Source organism: Salvelinus alpinus, chromosome 1 (genome assembly GCF_045679555.1).
Source record: "Salvelinus alpinus chromosome 1, SLU_Salpinus.1, whole genome shotgun sequence".
NCBI lineage: Eukaryota > Metazoa > Chordata > Actinopteri > Salmoniformes > Salmonidae > Salvelinus > Salvelinus alpinus.
Window position 1 is genome coordinate 92,601,197 of NC_092086.1, and position 17,943 is coordinate 92,619,139.

Below are 17,943 nucleotides of genomic sequence, written 5' to 3' on the forward strand. Positions count from 1 at the left end.
ACCATTTTTTAAATGAAACTGTTCCATGAAAATGTGCAATTAAAAATAATCATAACTGGCACGCAGATCGGTAGAAATGGTAGGATGAATTGTAAGCTTCCCCAAACTTGAAATTCACGAGCTGCCTATGGTCTTTACTATTACACCCATTTAAAAAATGTATGCAAGTGCGTGCACACATAGGTCGCATGAAAAAATGGGCCGGCTATGGAAATCAAAGGCCCCTCCAACTGATTCGTTCAGGCGGCGAGTCTGGCAACATAACACATTTCAAACTTCCTGCCACTCCCAGTATTGTATTAGTTAGTCGATTAACCATCTCATGTTGTGTATTTGCACCCTGTCTTCTTACCCATTTTAGATGGATGAACCGGCTGGGGCTGGCGGCGATTGGCTACACACCCGACGATAAAGTTTCTCGCCCTGATGAAGGTAGGACAATCTGACTAGATGTTTAGTGACATCAGACAACATCCTGTTGTGATGTGGAAATTGAATGATTTTAGGACATTGGCGTAAAATGTTACATAAGTGTGTTAGATCAATACCTATTGTACTGTAGTGCAATACTGACAGTATTGGCATTGATGAGGTCACCCAAGCTGTTTATCTTATTGATGTTCAACTTTGATGTGTGTTTCAGATTACTGGAGTGAGAGTGACCAGGATGAGATTGATGGTTCTATGACCCTGAAACAAGAGGGCATGTCATCACGCTGTGATACCTACCACCGCACCCCGTCTGTGAGTGCAGGCATCTGGTCCACATTCTGGAACACACACACACACACACCAGTGGCGGTCGGTGATATTTAAGATGAGGGAGGGCAATTATTTTTTTCACAAGCATGGCCTTATTTCTATTATAACATATTGGATGACTGTCATTCATATTCCATTCACTCAGTTCAATGTAACATTGATAGGTTTAAGCTACAGTACTACATGATACTCTAATTTTCCCTATACCCATCATGAGTTTGCTACAGGTAGAGAGAAAAGACACTGACACATGGACAGACAGTGACACATTCAAAACCGCCTTGCACACTCTTGCCTGCATCTAGGGTGTAATGATTAGTCCAACAGTTGCAAACGAGAGTTTCTATTGGACAAATTCAGGTATGTTTATTCCCATTTTTGTTCCGTTTGCTTCTGTTTAAGAAATGTTTTTCGACAGAATCAGCGAAATGAATGCATCCCTGATCACACGTAAACACAGTTAACTTTCATAGCGGCCACGTTGTATTCTTTCTCGCATCTATGCGCTCTCCCTCTCTCACCTTTTCCCTTCGTATGTGGACTTCAATGCACAACAAATCAGCTGTATGTGACCAGGTGAAAAAACCTTTCCAAGCCAAACCGTATCATAACCGCTACACACAGCCTACACGCTACATACAAATCATTAATATCCAGACGGAAAATATTTACACAAGAAGCCACCTAACATCACGCAGTCAAACTCTTCAGTCATTTAGTAAGTTCACCATTCTGCGATTCTCACCGTTAAACATGGCACAGTGTTGTCACCATATCATTGTCACCATATTAGATAAAGTAACGTCGTAGACAACATAGCTTATAGAACTAATGCGTTAGTAAACCAACTACAATCATGCAGTAACCTTACGGTGTATAGTCAGTAAGCAGTTTAGCAGTTACACCGGCAGGTCCTGGTGGCAATAAATTAGTGAAACCAAAAGCTTACTTTGACTTGGAAGAGTTCCAGTGTTGTGTTGGATAGTCATAGCCAGCTAGCTAACATAGCATCACTCTGTTTGAGCTGGGTGTTTGAGTAGGCCAAACTAGCTAGCTGCATTTGTGAAACTGAAAGTGTTATTTTTATTTTTATGAAATTAATATTGTCTTTCTCTCTCCTTGAGTCTCTCCTAGCTGTAGCTTATGCTTTCAGTAATATATTAATTGTCTGATCCTTTGATTGGGTGGACACCATGTCAGTTCATGCTGCAAGAGCTCTGATAGGTTGGAGGTTGTCCTCTGGAAGTTGTCATGATTACTGGAAGGGGGTGAGAACCATTTGAAGTCAATGTACCCTGAGGAGGACGGAAGCTAGCTGTCCTCCGGCTACACCATGGTGCTACCCTACAGAGTGCCATTGAGGCTACTGTAGACCTTCATTGCAAAACTGTATGTTTTAATCAATTTGGTGACATATGGTGACATATGTATTTAGTACAGTTTTATCTAAAAAGGATCACTTTTTAATGATTTAAATGAAATTCACTGAGGAGGATTGTCCTCCTCTTCCTCCTCTGAGGAGCCTCCACTGATACGCACACTTATGCTTACACTCATACAATACATAATGACCCTATCATTAAATACCTCTGTCCACTGGTGCCCTTCCAGGTGAACTCCTCCAGTCCGTTCCCTGAGCGCCACTTCTCCAGTGAGTCCACGTACTCCCACTCCTCTGCTGAGGATTCCCGTCCGGACGTCCCCGGGAGCACCCACTCCTCCGGCTGCCGCCCCACCCTCCGTGACACCCAACGGCGCTCCTGGCAGGACCTGATTGAGACGCCTCTCACCAGCTCGGGCCTCCACTTCCTGCAGACGGTGCCGGGGGAGGGTGACAGGGGCGACGGAGGCTACGGCAGCGGCCACATGGGAATGGGTCAGCTGCTCATGTCCCCCGAGCGCCGGCGTCAGGCCACGCTGCCCGCCCAGAGGCGCCGGCAACCTGACAGAGATGGGCCCTTCCCATTGGTGGACATAGAGGAGCGCGAGCAGCGCCTCCACCACTGTACCCATAAGCAGCGCAGCCAGAGCCTGCCCCGAAACAGGGACGTGCAGGGCACCAAGGGCAGCCTGCGCCCAGCAGGACCCTCAGAGGAGAAGAGTGAGGATGATGAGGTGCCATTCAGAAAGCACAACTCAAAAAAAAAACAAGGTACTTCCTGCTCTCGCCAGGCTTCTCTTTAGGACTCCTCAGATTTCAAGTTACTGTTTAAAAAATACACATATACCTGGTTATGCCTTGATTATATATTCATTTGATGACAAGGTTAGGCAAGGTACTTTGTAAAGCTTTTTTCCAAGTTAAAATGGTTGAATAAGGTTTAGTACAGAGCTTTGAAATCCTGTCCTAATTTCCCCGCTCAGATTCTCGGTCTAAAGAGCGAGGCCATGATCATGAGGGAGTGGATGGCTTTCATGAGCTGTACCGCTCCATAGAGCAGGCCAGCCTGTCTGCCCTGGGGGAGCAGAGGCCCTCCACCAAACAGGAGTTCAGACGCTCCTTCGTCAAGCGCTGCAATGACCCTGTCATCAATGACAAGCTGCACCGCATTCGTGCCCTGCGCAGCACGCTCAAGGTACGGAGAGGAAGGGCCTCAGCCACAGTGCAGGCTGTGGGGCAGTCATAGGCAGTGTTTTCCCCAAGTATATGAAAAGTAGCCAGCCAGGGAGTTCCGGACTTTGGGGTTCTGGGGGTGCTTTCCCTCCTGGGGATTTTGTTTTTGCAGAACAAGCTCTATTTTGGTGGCCTCTGGTACATTCTAATGCCTTGATTCCATCCAAAATACACAGCTAAATTATTGAATACTTAAAATCAAATCAAATTGTATTGGTCACATACACATATTTAGCAGATGTTATTGAGTGTGGTGGCGAAATGCTTGTACAACTTTACATCCCAGATTGGTTAAATGAGTTGTGGTACTGAGTAGAAAGACATGACTTTGCAATTAAAATTACTGAAAATATATGAATTCAGTGTGTTAGTTGTATTGGATATCATCTAGGCCTAGGTAAAATAAGCTTATTTTTTTAACCTTTAACCTGTCTTCTCTTGAGATTAAAGTCATATTTACAGTTTTGCTGCAAGATATGAATTGCCACAATGATGTTTGTTCTTCAAATTATGTATTTTATTGGCTCTGTGGCTGTGGACACTAAGGGTAAAGAAACCAATGTGAAATTCTGTAATTTGGGGGAACTATCCCTTTAACAGTTTGGCCTGTCAATCATTCACTGTGGGTGGGATTGTCAGGGGAGGGGCCAGGATGTTTCAAAGTTGGTGGGGTTTCAGACCTGTCAATCATTCACTGGGGGTTGGACAGAGGGAAGGCGGTAGCTTAGTAATACAGTCAGAGAAACTAGTCGAGTCTACTCTTTCAATTTAGTTTATTGTGGCAAGTTTCGACATGGGCTTCAAGTCCTAGGAAAATACAAACAAGATATTTTGTTTACTTGTTCCGATGACATGTAACTACATTGTATGATTTATGAATAGCAAAGTATATAGGAGATTGACTTTATTCAGTCAGTTCGACACTTTTTATAAACTAGTCAACACTTGCTGTTCGATCGTCAATCAAATCACAGGAAATAGCCTGTGCCTCGACTCCGTGGCTGGCTATATAAAATACACTAAATAAAATAGTTGAATGTGCCACAAAACAATAATTAAGTAGATTTCAAGTCATCGTTACATTACATGGGGCGTCTAAATTCACTCACAGGAGACGATGAAGAAGCATGTACTGAGAGTCGGGACAGACAGCAGACTGACAAACCAGGAGTGTTTCCCTGTCATCGCTCGCTTTATGACTGACAGGCGCCTTTCCTACCAATAGGTCACTAGAAGATGCATATTGTTTATTCTAGGGGGAGAAGGCTATACTGACTTTTCTGACTAGCGAATTTAAACTTTTAAATGAAAAGAAGCCTAGTTAATTTATGAAGTGGAAAAAGTAGCCGGACAATAATCAGTCTGTTATCGGTTGGTTAGACGACGACCAGCGCTTAGGGAAAACACTGCAAAGGGCAAATATGAATGGTATAGGATGTTACAGGTCCAGCAGGTGGCATATGAGTGGGGTCATTTAGGTGGTATGTAAGCCAAACACTAACTGATGTGTTCCCACAGGCCAAAGAGGGGGATCTGGCCATTATCAGCCAAGTGCTGGACGACCCCGGTCTAAACTCCCAGAACTTCCAGGAGTGGAAGCAGCAACACCATGAGCTTTTTGTGGACATCTGTGAGTTCAGCTCTGCCCCGACAGAGTCTCACCCTGAGGGGTCCGACCTCTCACCCCTGTCTCCACCTCTGATGATGCACACCCACTCCTTCATCGAAACTCACGTTTGAGTGCTCAGATACAGAGTAACAGGAAGACACTGTGGAATCATGCAATCATCTCTTTCCCCCCCAATCGTCGATGCAGCCAGGGTCTACCGTCACCATTCACAGCAAATGAACTGACAAACCAATCACTGTAATATGTGTACATACTGCACTGAGGTCAAACACAAGAGAGTTACGGTCGGTGTATATACTGTATATTGGATAAAATAAGGCTCCCACGGGGTGCCATTCTGCATGTGTGGAGAAACTATCCTTCTTCATTATTATCTTCAAAACAGAAAATGCAACAGATGATAGATTGAAAGAGAACTTAACAACAAAAAGAAGACGAGAACTGTTTTTGGCTGATGCAGTGCATTTTTTTCTTCGATTGTCATTTTTGTTATTTATTTCCTTGCTTAAGAGGAAGCAAGCTTTGATTTCATTTCATTTTTTATTTCCCCTTTAATGCTGCTTGAAGAGAGAGCTATGTAGCGACGGGCTATAGGCATCATTCTGATTACAACAATGCACCCCCCTACTGGGCCAACATGTTACTGTGTGACCCTGAGCCCCCAGAAAGAAAGACCCAATCTGTGTAAAAGTGTGCGCACTGTATGTTTGTATAAGTGTGGAGAGGACAGGGTGTGTGAGGAAGAGAGAGTGAGAGAAAGAGATGGAGGTATTTGGGCTTTTAGTGTATGAAGCTCAGTAGGGTTTTATTACACATTTTTGTTGTATTTACGGATGTTGCATGTTTAACATGTATGTATAATTATGTACATTTTGTTTGACATTTAAACAAAGTAGTTTAGCCAAACACAGCTCACCGGAATGACACTTTTTACATTTATTGATATGTCTCTTTGTAGCTATTTTGATTTTGCCAATCATTATAGCATTTGTTGGTGAGATTTATTTTTGAAATCAAACATCTGCATGGTAGTAAACATGTACATGTGGCCATTGGGGTTGAGAAATGTGTTAAATAAAAATATTATATTGTTTGCATAGCAGCACCCTCTATTTAAAACTGTGAACTATATACTTGTGAATGCAATCTTTAGATTCTGTGACGACAGAATCTTTTTACTTATATTTTTCTTATAAAAAGTATATAAAAGACAAAAAGCATTGCGTCTCCTGAATGACTGTTTTTGCTTCACTCCACCTGTCACAGAAGTTACCTCCTGATCTTCAGGGTTGATTCAGGTCCTGAGTTTTGCTCATGTATTCTGTTCCCTTTCTGTGTCTCTGTTGATTTTATGTGAATGTACCGGTTTATTTTCAAAAGGATCCCAGAAATTGTGTCGATGAATTGTATTTGCTTAAGTTGTTTATTTCTACAGGTTAAGAAGTAGTACTGTAGTACTTCAATGTGTTTGCATTCCTTCTGTGCAAAATACATGATCAACAACTCATAACACATTTTTCATTTTTAAAGTTTGACATACTTGGTTGTTTCTTTTTAGGCCTATTTTCTGGACTTTTACCTGTGATGGAATATGTAATTTCTATCAAATTTCAATTATAATGTTTTTCTTTGTGCTGCTTAATATATGTTCCCTTATTCCTGGCAGGATATTGACATTTCTTCAATTCACCTCCAGTTATCATCCAGTATTGTGTCCTGATACTTAAAATGCCTTTAGGGGTCAGTACATTTGTTATACAGTATAATCTACTTCAAATTATACAGTATGATTACACAGGCCCTGCATTGTTTGGCTACATGTCATATTAGACATTTAGGCTACTAACATTTATAAAACGTGTCAGCAGTTACGCTCAAGTTGTTGCCCGCAACTTTAAATTTTATGAATAGCAGTACATGTATTGTAGAATGTATTTCATTTAACCAGAATGTAATTGTTCTCACAATGTTTTAAAACATTGTACATGAAATCTGCCCAATCTGTCCAGGGTTCCACTGTGTTATTTTGGAGGTGTGCACCTCATAGTACAACTGCGCAGGTGTGTAGCTAAGATGTAAGTTGCACTGCGACATTAAAAAAAGGAACATATTGCTCTTTTTTGGAAGTATATTATTATCTGTTTATCTGTACATTAACTGATTAAAAAAGTGTTATCAAGAAAGAGAAATACATTTATTCTTCCTATGATTCAAAAGTAGCCTTTTTGTTTCTCAGAAATATATACAGTACGAGGTTGTAAAACTGAAGTTGTAAAACCAATAAACTGAATTACTGCACAAATAAATGCATTCATGTCTATTTATTTTGATAACAAAAACGGTAATCTGAACTAAAGCAGATCTTCAACCCTGCTCATAGGGATCCACATAATGGGCAGGCTTTTTCCAGGATAGGATCAGGAATGAAGAACAATACTCTAAATAAAGAAAACTGATTAACATTGCTATGTGTATGTCATTGTTATAGTGGAGGTCATTATTCACTGACCCAGTAAACAGTGCTTAACTTGGGCAGAAGCTCACTGGAGCTGATACCGCCACCACAAAGGTTCAACTGCTTGAGCTCTTGTTCTACTTATCCAATATTAGCTCAAAAGTATTGTGGAGCTCTTGCATCCAAATGTAAATAGTACCGGTGTTGTGCCGAAAATCTCCCCCCTGCCAGAATCCCCCCCCCCCCCTTCCAGAATTCCCCCCCTTCGCATTCTTCATTGCTGCGACTTGCTTGCTAGTTGAGATTTCTGCTCTTCACTCCGTTGTCAGTTTAGCCTACATTTCACTGATTTTAGTAGCAGAAAGCATTTTTGTCTGCAGTTTTCGTTTTGGCTATTTGTTTCAAGTGTATGTGGCGGTTCTAGCTTGTATGGCACGGTGCCGCCCCCGGCAATCTTAGTAGCAGAAAGTCCTGGGCGGCTGCCCATGTCGCCCGTACCTAAATCCGCTCCTGATTTTTATTAGTCTATAAATACATCTCTTTGCCAAAATTCGTCATCTCTCCTATGTCTTATTCGACTAGTATTTTTGAAAGTGTAAGGATAATAATTCAGCCATAGTTGTTCTGAAATGTTTACTGCTTGCCAACATTTTACTCCCTCTATGTTTAATATAATACACATACATTCATTAATAATTTCGGTTGCCTATCCTGACGTAAAGTTTGTTATATAGAAAGTATTTGACTCTGATGTGTGTGCCACAGAAAGTATTTGACCCTAGCCACAAAATTAAGGAAATTATAAAAGGGGGGGGGTTCTGTCAGGGGGGAAATTTTCGGCACAACACCGGCACCCAAAATTCAGTCCAATCAATGATGGAATAACAAGGAGTCAGATACTTCACCGGATATATAAATGTGAAGCATCCGCTTGGCGTTTCCACTCACAACTAAACATTGCTTTCCTTGAGCCTAGTGGCTGGCAGTGGGAGAAGATGAAAGGAGATGGATTTTGGTCAACATTCCGCACATTTTGTCATTGATGAAACATTTGATCTCAATAGAGTTTTCTGTTCATAATACTAAAATCTAAGTTTTTATAGACTTTACGTTTTGTCAAAGTTGTAAAATATTGCGTTGTTTAGAAGGAGTGCAAAGGCGAATTGAGTTATTGCACACGCTTACTCAACAGAGTAGGCGTTCACTAACGGAAATATGTAGATACAGCTCGAACGAGCCAATAGGAACTTGCTAACTCGTGCTTGGCTCTGTCCATCTCTTTGCTTGTTCTGCCCACTATGACTAATTTGTTCCCTTGAAAAAGACGGGCTGTGGTCTATTTGGGTTTAGTTACACAAATCTTTGATGTAACGATAGCGCAGTGCCTTTGAGGACACGAAAGTGGTTACAGTTTAACAGGATTTAACGCGTTTTCCTATGCTAAAGTTGGTCCCTTGTCGCCACCGGTAGGACACTGAGGGGCGGTACCATAATGGCTCCAGTAAGTATTTGTACAGTGCAAGTCTTTCCTAAGCAATGTTTTCCTTGAGTTTGAACTGGGACTCTAAGGTTGTTTTAAAAAGGTCGAATAATGTATCCGTTTACATGTGTGTATTTATGTGCCAACACATCGACCAGAATTGCGTGAATACAACATTGTTTTCTACACGCATCTTTTAGAACATGTTGTAGCAACAAACGCAAATTGCTGTGGTCTGACTCTAAATTCTATCTAGTTAACGTTAGCTACGAATGTGGATTTTGAAGTAGATATAGAATGGATGTAGCCAAGTGTTGCCCTGTATATTTCAGAATTAGCATAGATAGCCTACTATTTCAATGTGAAAGAGATCACCTCTTCTTAATCTGTCCTAAATGTATCTTTATTGTATCAATTTAATTATTTTAATCTAGAAGAGCCCTCCCCGCTCAACAAGTTCAATGTCTTATCTCTTTGATCAGTATCCCATTGATATTGCATTCTTAGTTTAAAAATGTTGCAACCGTGGTTTCATGAAGTAAAGTACTGTTCTGATAATTGTAATACTATGCATAACAGTATTATAATTTCCATTAGAATAATTCTAGTTAGGCCTATCATTTTCATCATCAGTTACAGTAGAATATTGTCCAATTATAGGTCCATAGTATTTGCACTAGATGGCACAAGACGGGTGTAGGCCTGTATTGTATTAGATTAAACTGTGCCTCTTCAATAACTGATGAGATGTGAATATAAGACAGGAAAACTATGGACTACTTTAGGCCTATCTTGACAAAAGTCTGTTGTTTGTGTGTCTGCAGGTAGTGAAGCTGGCGGCGATCTCTGCAGCAATGGGAATGGCCTCGTTTCAAGTTTATGCCATGAGTGAGGACAAAACAGAAACCGTGCGGCTCTCCCCTAGAGAGGTAATCAAATGACCAAGATGATGTTCAATTTACTCAAGAAACGGGATGTACTTGACTATTACCACCATGCTTCTTGCTGTATGCATTTGACGATCAATTGATGATGATCTATTGTTCTGTTCTTAGTTGTCCATCTATGCTCCAGACCCTCCAGCAACACACTACATGGATGAGCAGCCTGGAGATCTGCAGAGTGGGCTGGGTGTGGTCCGAGTGGGGCTGCTGCCATATGTTAGAGCCGTTAAGGTATACTTACACTATATGGCTCTGATGGCCTCTTATCACTGCTGACTGTTGGTTGTATTGGCTAATTTGAATATTCATCAATATGGGTTTTTAAGAATGACATGCTGGAAGTTTTGGAGTGGCTCTTTAGTTCAGTTATAGTAATTGTCTACTTTTACTGAGAATGCCATGAGATCAATAGACGGTGAGGTACTTTCTGAAAATGGCAGCTTTTGTGATCTTGTAATATCTCAGCTCTGTTGGTTTGTTTTGCAAACAAGTTTTATTTTCTACTTATTTCTGACCATTGTTTTTCCAGAATGCTTATACCTCTGTCAAGGTTGGAGCTGTAACAGTCTATACTGCTGGACACGGTGAGGAGTGGGGGAGTTCTGTTGACACATCAGTAGGTCTGTTCTAGTATCTCAATCTCTTAACAACTTTTTTTTTCATGTCTATTTTACCTAGATACATATGAGTTCCTGAGAGATCCTCCTCCTGGTTTCTTCCCGAGGGTCAGTGTGATCACAGTCTCTGGGTTAGCTGGTCTGATCCTGGCAAGGAAAGGTAATAATGAGTTGCTGCATTACATCACTGAATACTCCCCAGATTATTGACCAGCAGTTTATTATATAGTGCATATACAAAGTCTACACCCCCTTGAACTTTTTGCATATTTTGTTGCATTACAAAGTAGGATTGAAATAGGGGATGTAAACAAATTTGTGCACAAAATTTGAGAGAAAAAGCTTTTTGTGCATATGGAAAATGTATGGGATTATTTCAGCTCATGAAACAGGACCAACACTTTACATGTTGCGTTTATGTTTGTTCAGTGAACAAAGACCAGGGAGGTTTTCGAAGACCTCAAAGAATGGCAGTGATGGGTAGCAATAACAAATCAGACATTGAATATCTATTTTAAGCTTAGTCAAGTTAATACTTATGCTGTGGATGATGCATTAAACTACCCAGACACCTTAAAGATGCAGTAGAACTTATGAACTAAGCTGCAGGACAGGGAGGAAACTGCTTAGAGATGTCACTATGAGGCCATTAGTGATTTTTTTTAAACCGCTACAGAGTTCAATGGCTGTGATTGGAGAACTGAGGATGGATCAACAACATTGCAGTGACTCCACAATAATGACAGTGAAAAGAAGAACAATATACAGAATACAATTATTTCAAAATGTGCGTATGTCTGCAACAAGTCACTAAAGTAAGACTGCAGAAAAATATGGCAAAGGAATCAATTTTTTTGGCCTAGGTGCAAAGCTGTATGTTTGGGGCAAATCCAACAAAACACTGTTTAACTGCCTCCTTATTTTCAAGCATGGTGGTTGCTGCATCATGGTATGGGTATGCTTGACTTTGGCAAAAACTGGGGAATTTTTTTAGGATAAAAAGAAACAGGATGGAGTTAAGCACAGGCAAAATCCTAGAGGAAAACCTACTTCAGTCTGCTTTACACCAGAGACTGGGAGAGGAATTCACCTTTCAACTGTGCAATAACCTAAAACACAAAGCAACATCTACACTGGAGTTGCATACCAAGAAGACAGTGAATGTTCCTGAGTGGCCAATTTACAGTTTTGACATAAATCTGCTTGAAAATCTATGGCAAGACTTGAAAATTGCTGTCATGATCCCCAACACCTTGACAGAGCTTGAAGAATTATGAAAAGAATAATGGGCAAATATGCACAATACAGGTGTGCAAAGCTCTTATGAAACTTACCCAAGAAGTCTCACAGCTGTAATCGCTACCAAAGGTGTTTATAACATGTATTGACTCAGTGGGGTGTGAATACTTATCTAATCAAGGTATATTATTGTTTTATTTTTCATTAATCTTTAAAAAATGGTCAAATTTTTCTTCCACTTTGACAGAGTATTTTGTGTAGATCATGACAAAAAATGACAATGAAATCTATTTTAATCCCACATTGTAATGCTACAAAATGTGCACAAAGTTCAAGGGGGTGTAGACTAACTATAGATAATAGATAGTAGATAATCCAAAATGTACACTTCGCAGTAGAATGGTTGAATAAGCAGGTTGCCAAATGTCTCTTTGGTATCATGTTCCACTATGTAGAGTAGCTGACTTTTTCCCCCTCCTGCAGGGCCACATCTGATGATGTTGGGGGTTCCTCTGGGTATGGCCACTGTTGGGATGGCCGTGTGCTACCCCACTCAGACAGTGGCTGTTGTAAAGGTACATATTAATGTACAGGGAAAAAATAAAACAATTCCACGGCTTCCTTTCGACTGTCACTAAGGCCTTTTTACACACTATTATATAAATGTCATGAGATCCAATACTTTGGACTGTTAAAACACATTTCGTATTATGGCACAATATCTAGTTTTCTTGTGTCAATTTGTTTTGACATCCATGTGTAACAGTATAACTTTAGTACGTCCCCTCGCCCATACCCGGGCTCGAACCAGGGACCCTCTGCACACATCAACAACAGTCACCCACGAAGCGTCGTTACCCATCGCTCCACAAAGGCCGCGGCCCTTGCAGAGCAAGGGGCAACACTACTAATAGGTTTCAGAGCAAGTGACGTAACTGATTGAAACGCTGCTAGCGCGTACCCGCTAACTAGCTAGCCATTTCACATCCGTTACACTCACCCCCCTTTCAACCTCCTCCTTTTCCGCAGCAACCAGTGATCCGGGTCAACAGCATCAATGTAACAGTATAACTTTACGGCGTCCCCTCGCCCCGACACGGGCGCGAACCAGGGACCCTCTGCACACATCAACAACGGTCGCCCACGAAGCATCGTTACCCATCGCTCCACAAAGGCCACGGCCCTTGCAGAGCAAGGGGCAACACTACTAATAGGTTTCAGAGCAAGTGACGTAACTGATTGAAACGCTGCTAGCGCGTACCCGCTAACTAGCTAGCCATTTCACATCCGTTACACATGTGCATATGAGCTAAAATTAAAAGCTGAAACTGGATTTCTTGTGATATGCCATAGGGACATTCAGATGTATGATTTTAATTTGAGCCAGTTTGCTACAGCAGGAAAATAATCCTGCAGCACAGGATATGTGAATTATTATGTTGCTTATAATTAGTGGACATTTTTATAGAGGTTGATACCTTTTTCGTTAGGGCAACTAAAGTCTATTTCAAAGTGGAAATTTTGTAAAAATACAGTACAAGTTTCCATTTCCTGCACATTCTCGGCAACAAAAGAGTGATCAAATTAAGTTCCTACATCTGTAACATTGTGTGGCTTTTCTTCTGCAGATGACTGGGCAGAAGATGTATGCAGCCAACCAGTACACCACCTCATATGTGGCATCAACCTTTAAATCAAAGCCCAAAGAAGTAACTCCCCCAACTGTCAGTCTTGAGGTACAACAGACTATTGACATTATAGATGCTATTTTTCATCTACTCTATGGTCTCAAATTGATTTCACTGTGGAACCTGTGGAAAATTGGTGCCCAAAATTAGAAAGAAATAAGATTTTTGTGCAAATGGAACATTTCTGGGCTCTTTTATTTCAGCTCATGAAACATAGGAACAACACTTTACATGTTGTATTTATACAGTAATTTTGTTCAGTGTAGCTAGGTCAATGATTAATAAATCTAACAAGCCGTTTAAAGCTCTCTCGAGTTGAAAAGTTTAGTTTGAAAAGCATATTTTTATGGATTAAACACAACTTGACCAATGTTTTCCTGTTTAGAAGCAGCAAGCCCCACCAGCTCCAATCCCTGAGACAGAAATACCTAAGGCAAAGCCCCTCCCTGAAGCTGGATCATCGGAACCAGTCATGCCTGCTGTTGACGAGGCTCCTCCCTCTGAACCTGGCTGTGCCCCAGTCCCCATAGAAGAGTCTGTTGAGACTGCCCCTGTGCCTTCTGTTGAGACTGCCCCTGTGCCTTCTGTTGAGACTGCCCCTGTGCCTTCTGTTGAGACTGCCCCTGTGCCTTCTGTTGAGACTGCCCCTGTGCCTTCTGTTGAGACTGCCCCTGTGCCTTCTGTTGAGACGGCCCCTGTGCCTTCTGTTGAGACGGCCCCTGTGCCTTCTGTTGAGACGGCCCCTGTCGAGGAGCCTGCCCCTGCACCTCCTGCTGAAGAGATTCCTCCACCTGCCCCTGTTGAGGAGGAAGCTGCTTCTGCACCCCCTGTAGCTGAAGAGGCTGTCCCTGCACCTGTAGAGGAGGTTGCTGCCCCACCTCCTACAGCTGAAGAGACGGCATCTGTTCCTGTTGAGGAGGCTGCTCCTCCAGCTCCAACAGAGGAGCCATCTGTGATTGTAATAGTAACTGATGGTGAAGATATTTTAATCTAAGCGGTTGGCTTCATCTTCTTTTAATATCAGATATTGACGTCGACTATAAAGAAATAAACAAATATTTTGGGTATTTCCAGGGAAACCCAAATTTGCACCCGACCCCAAGCTAGTTGACCTGGGCCAGGTCAGCCCTGAGGATGAAGACCTGTACAACATGCGTGGATGAAGAACGACAGGAGGAAAAGGAGAAGGTGGGGGGGGAAGACGTGGGAGGGGGGGGGGAGGATAAGGGGAAACCACAGAAATGGGAAAATAATGTGGTGTTAACCTCTGGGATATGTGGGACGGTAGCATCCCACCTGGCCAACATCCAGTGAAAATGCAGAGCGCCAAATTCAAATAAATTACTATAAAAATTTAACTTTCATAAAATCACACATTCAAAATACCAAATTAAAGCTACACTTGTTGTGAATCCAGCCAACGTGTCAGATAAAAAAAAAAATAATGCTTTACGGCAAAAGCAAACAATGCTATTATCTGAGGATAGCACCCCAGCTAACAATCACAGACCATCATATTTCAACCCTCCCGGCGTGACGCAGAAATAAAGATATAATTCATGCCTTACCTTTGACGAGCTTCTTCTGTTGGCACTCCAATATGTCCCATAAGCATCACAAATTGTCCTTTTGTTCGATTAATTCCGTCGATATATATCCAAAATGTCCATTTATTTGGCGCGTTTGATCCAGAAAAACACTGGTTCCAACTTGCACAACGTGACTACAAAATATCTCAAAGGTTACCTGTAAGCTTTGTCCAAACATTTCAAACTACTTTTGTAATACAACTTTAGGTATTTTTTAACGTAAATAATTGATCAAATTGAAGACGGAATGATCTGTGTTCAATACCGGAGGAAAACAATGTGTAGCATGCTTTCTGGTCATGCGCCTCTAACAAACCGTACACTTCACTGGAGCCTCATACTGAACATGGCTACTTCTTCATTTCTCAAAGGAAAAACCTCAACCAATTTCTAAAGACTGTTGACATACAGTGGAAGCGATAGGAACTGCAGGAAGGTCCCTTAGAAATCTGGATTCCCAATGAAACCCCATTGAAAAGAGTGACCTAAAAAAAAAAAAATCTGAATGGTTTGTCCTCGGGGTTTTGCCTGCCAAATAAGTTATGTTATAGTCACAGACATGATTCAAACAGTTTTAGAGACTTCAGAGTGTTTTCTATCCAATACTAATAATAATATGCATATATTAGCATCTGGAACTGAGTAGGAGGCCGTTTACTCTGGGTACGCTTTTCATCCAAATGTGAAAATGCTGCCCCTTATCCTAGAGAAGTTAAAGCAACTATAGTTTTTCAGGTGCCTTTCTCTCTTTACCTCAAGGATTGGGAACAGTTAGTCACAGGCTGTGTCCTGATTCTCAACCCTTCTCCCCAAGTGTGTACCTGCACACTTCCTGTCATGGATTTACCAATGGTGGAAACTCCCGCCTCCGGCCAATATTTTCACCAATCCGATTTGAATCCATTACACGGAGAAGGATGGAGAATCAGGACGCACACATACTGTATTTGAATTTGAACTCTAGTGTCATTTGTGTTTCTTTGCAGAGGAGCTTGCAGTTTACATAGACACCCACAGGGAGCAGGGTGCAGGCCATCATCTGCATCCACCAGAACAAACAGCCATCTTTACACTCTTCTTCCAGGGCCACAACACAAGGTTTCCTAACCAGCGCTTACACGGAGTGTACAAAACATTAAGAACACCCTTTGCCCTCAGAACAGCCTCAATTTGTGGAGTCCACAAATTATGTTACTAACCAAACTGGACCATTACACTAAATATATATATATTTTTACTAGGGACTTTACTTGGGTCACTGCTATGCTGTCACTTTTTTTGTCAGCCACATTCATGTGGTGAATGCCTGTTTTTAGTCCGGTCAGTCTATGCAAATATTTTCCATGTGGCATTTTGTAAACGAGTGAGCCGTTTTAACACATATCCATGTTTTATAGCATTTGTAAGACTTTATAGCACCATAGAACTACTGAGTTGAACCTTTTTGTAAAAACCCAATGTTTATGGATGTGTGCAGCTCTTGCACAAGTTAGAAACTCACAAATAAGCCCACATAGAGGCACCTGGAGGTCATGTTACATTATGAACTGGCCAGTTTGATATGTGTGTTTGGATCATTGGAATAATGTCCTTGTACTTGATGTCAGTTAGTATTTTCAAAAGGAAATGTTTCAAACAGTTTTGTTTGTATTTTAATAGAACTGTCAACATATTTAAACTTTATATATATACATGGCTATTTTACAGTACAGCCAAGAGGACATATTTTACATGTTTTATCACTCCCTCTTTTTTCTTTTTTTATAAATGAAAATCACTTCACGAATTGACTGCCTTCAATTTGAAATCACCCCAGCCCTGATCTTCACAATGATAATCATGTTTCAGATGTGTGTTCTTTTGTGCAATAGAATTGCCAAATAGGGAATAAAAGCATTTTCCTTCATTCTCCTTTTTTTGTCATTTTAATCAGAGCAGAGAAAAAGTGCAAATGGTAAAGTATTGTGATAGTCATGCAAAGTAATTGTGGATAATATGAGTATTTGATTTCAAACACTAGAGGGCGATAGTGTTAATATCTGCCATTTGGGCAAAACCAGAATTTGTATGAACCAAGTCCATGTTGTTTAAAAAAAGGACATATTGGAATGAGGGACACTTGATTATTTCAAATTCAGAGAGGAGTTCCCAGATAATGATAAGCTTATATCAAAAGAATAATGAGTGGTTTGGAAGGAATCAGTGGCTAACTGTACATTTTGCAGAGCAATCCCTAGCCTGCTATTCAGTGGAGAGGGTGTGTGTGATCCAAGTCTGGGTTTAAGGCTCTCTTTTCCAAGATTAAAAGGATTAACATTCACTTGCAACACATCATAGGCCAGAGAAGATTGAATACATTGGCCATGCTGTCAATCCAGCATGATTTCTGCCGCATCCAAAACTGGGTACTGGGAAAACTCAGACTTCAGTGAGTTCAAGACAACTGGGAACTCTGGAAAAATTTTAGCTCCGACTGGAAAAATACATTTTGAAAGGTCATCTCACTTGGAATTCTAAGTCGGAACTCGGGCCTCTTTCTAGAGCTGCGACCTGAAGATCACTGACGTCATGATTCAACCTTGTTTTTTGCATCTCAATTGTCATTAGAAACCACATTTGTTTAAGCAAGTCAGCCATATCAGCTATGTTTTTTTTAAAGGCAGTAAATGAGGCTAAATTAACTGTTTCGCTGCCAGACAAGGCTCCACTGTTAGCCATGTTTAGAGGTGGATTCACTCCATGGTGCTGAAAAGAAAGCTCTGCTGTTGGGACAGCTTTACTGATAAAGCACTAAATAAACTTCAGTTAGTGCTAAACATGGCTGCTAGAATCTTGACTGGAACCCCAAAATTGGATCATATTACTCCAGTGCTAGCCTTCCTGTTAAGGCTAGAGCTGATTTCAAGGTTGTACTTCTAACCTACA

The 17,943-nt window shown here is 41.2% G+C and overlaps 2 protein-coding genes across 5 annotated transcripts in view; both read left to right on the forward strand.

Moving 5' to 3' along the window:
* The window catches only part of LOC139534665 (connector enhancer of kinase suppressor of ras 2-like), a 78,769-nt gene extending 71,457 nt beyond the window's left edge, over positions 1-7,312 (forward strand). For both annotated transcript variants that reach the window (XM_071333984.1, XM_071333991.1), the window contains 5 exons: positions 362-432; positions 644-744; positions 2,374-2,914; positions 3,127-3,338; positions 4,895-7,312. In XM_071333984.1, the coding sequence (XP_071190085.1) occupies positions 362-432; positions 644-744; positions 2,374-2,914; positions 3,127-3,338; positions 4,895-5,116 (1,147 nt within the window). In that variant the 3' untranslated portion in view covers positions 5,117-7,312. The remainder of the gene's footprint in view (positions 1-361; positions 433-643; positions 745-2,373; positions 2,915-3,126; positions 3,339-4,894) is intronic.
* Positions 7,313-8,401: 1,089 nt separating this feature from the next.
* LOC139534676 (MICOS complex subunit MIC27-like) lies at positions 8,402-16,924 on the forward strand. Of its 3 annotated transcripts, none has more exons than XM_071334005.1 (10): positions 8,402-8,962; positions 9,766-9,870; positions 9,997-10,116; positions 10,415-10,469; positions 10,564-10,662; positions 12,225-12,316; positions 13,370-13,477; positions 13,815-14,403; positions 14,504-14,617; positions 16,005-16,924. In XM_071334005.1, exons 1-9 carry the CDS (start codon positions 8,954-8,956, stop codon positions 14,590-14,592), a joined length of 1,266 nt encoding a protein of 421 aa, XP_071190106.1. In that variant the 5' UTR covers positions 8,402-8,953; the 3' UTR covers positions 14,593-14,617; positions 16,005-16,924. The 3 variants fall into 3 exon arrangements, with proteins under 3 accessions (XP_071190106.1, XP_071190117.1, XP_071190128.1); XM_071334016.1 differs by having other exon boundaries at positions 8,427-8,962; positions 10,436-10,469; XM_071334027.1 differs by lacking the exon at positions 8,402-8,962 and adding an exon at positions 9,003-9,044.
* The last annotated feature ends 1,019 nt before the right edge of the window (positions 16,925-17,943 follow it).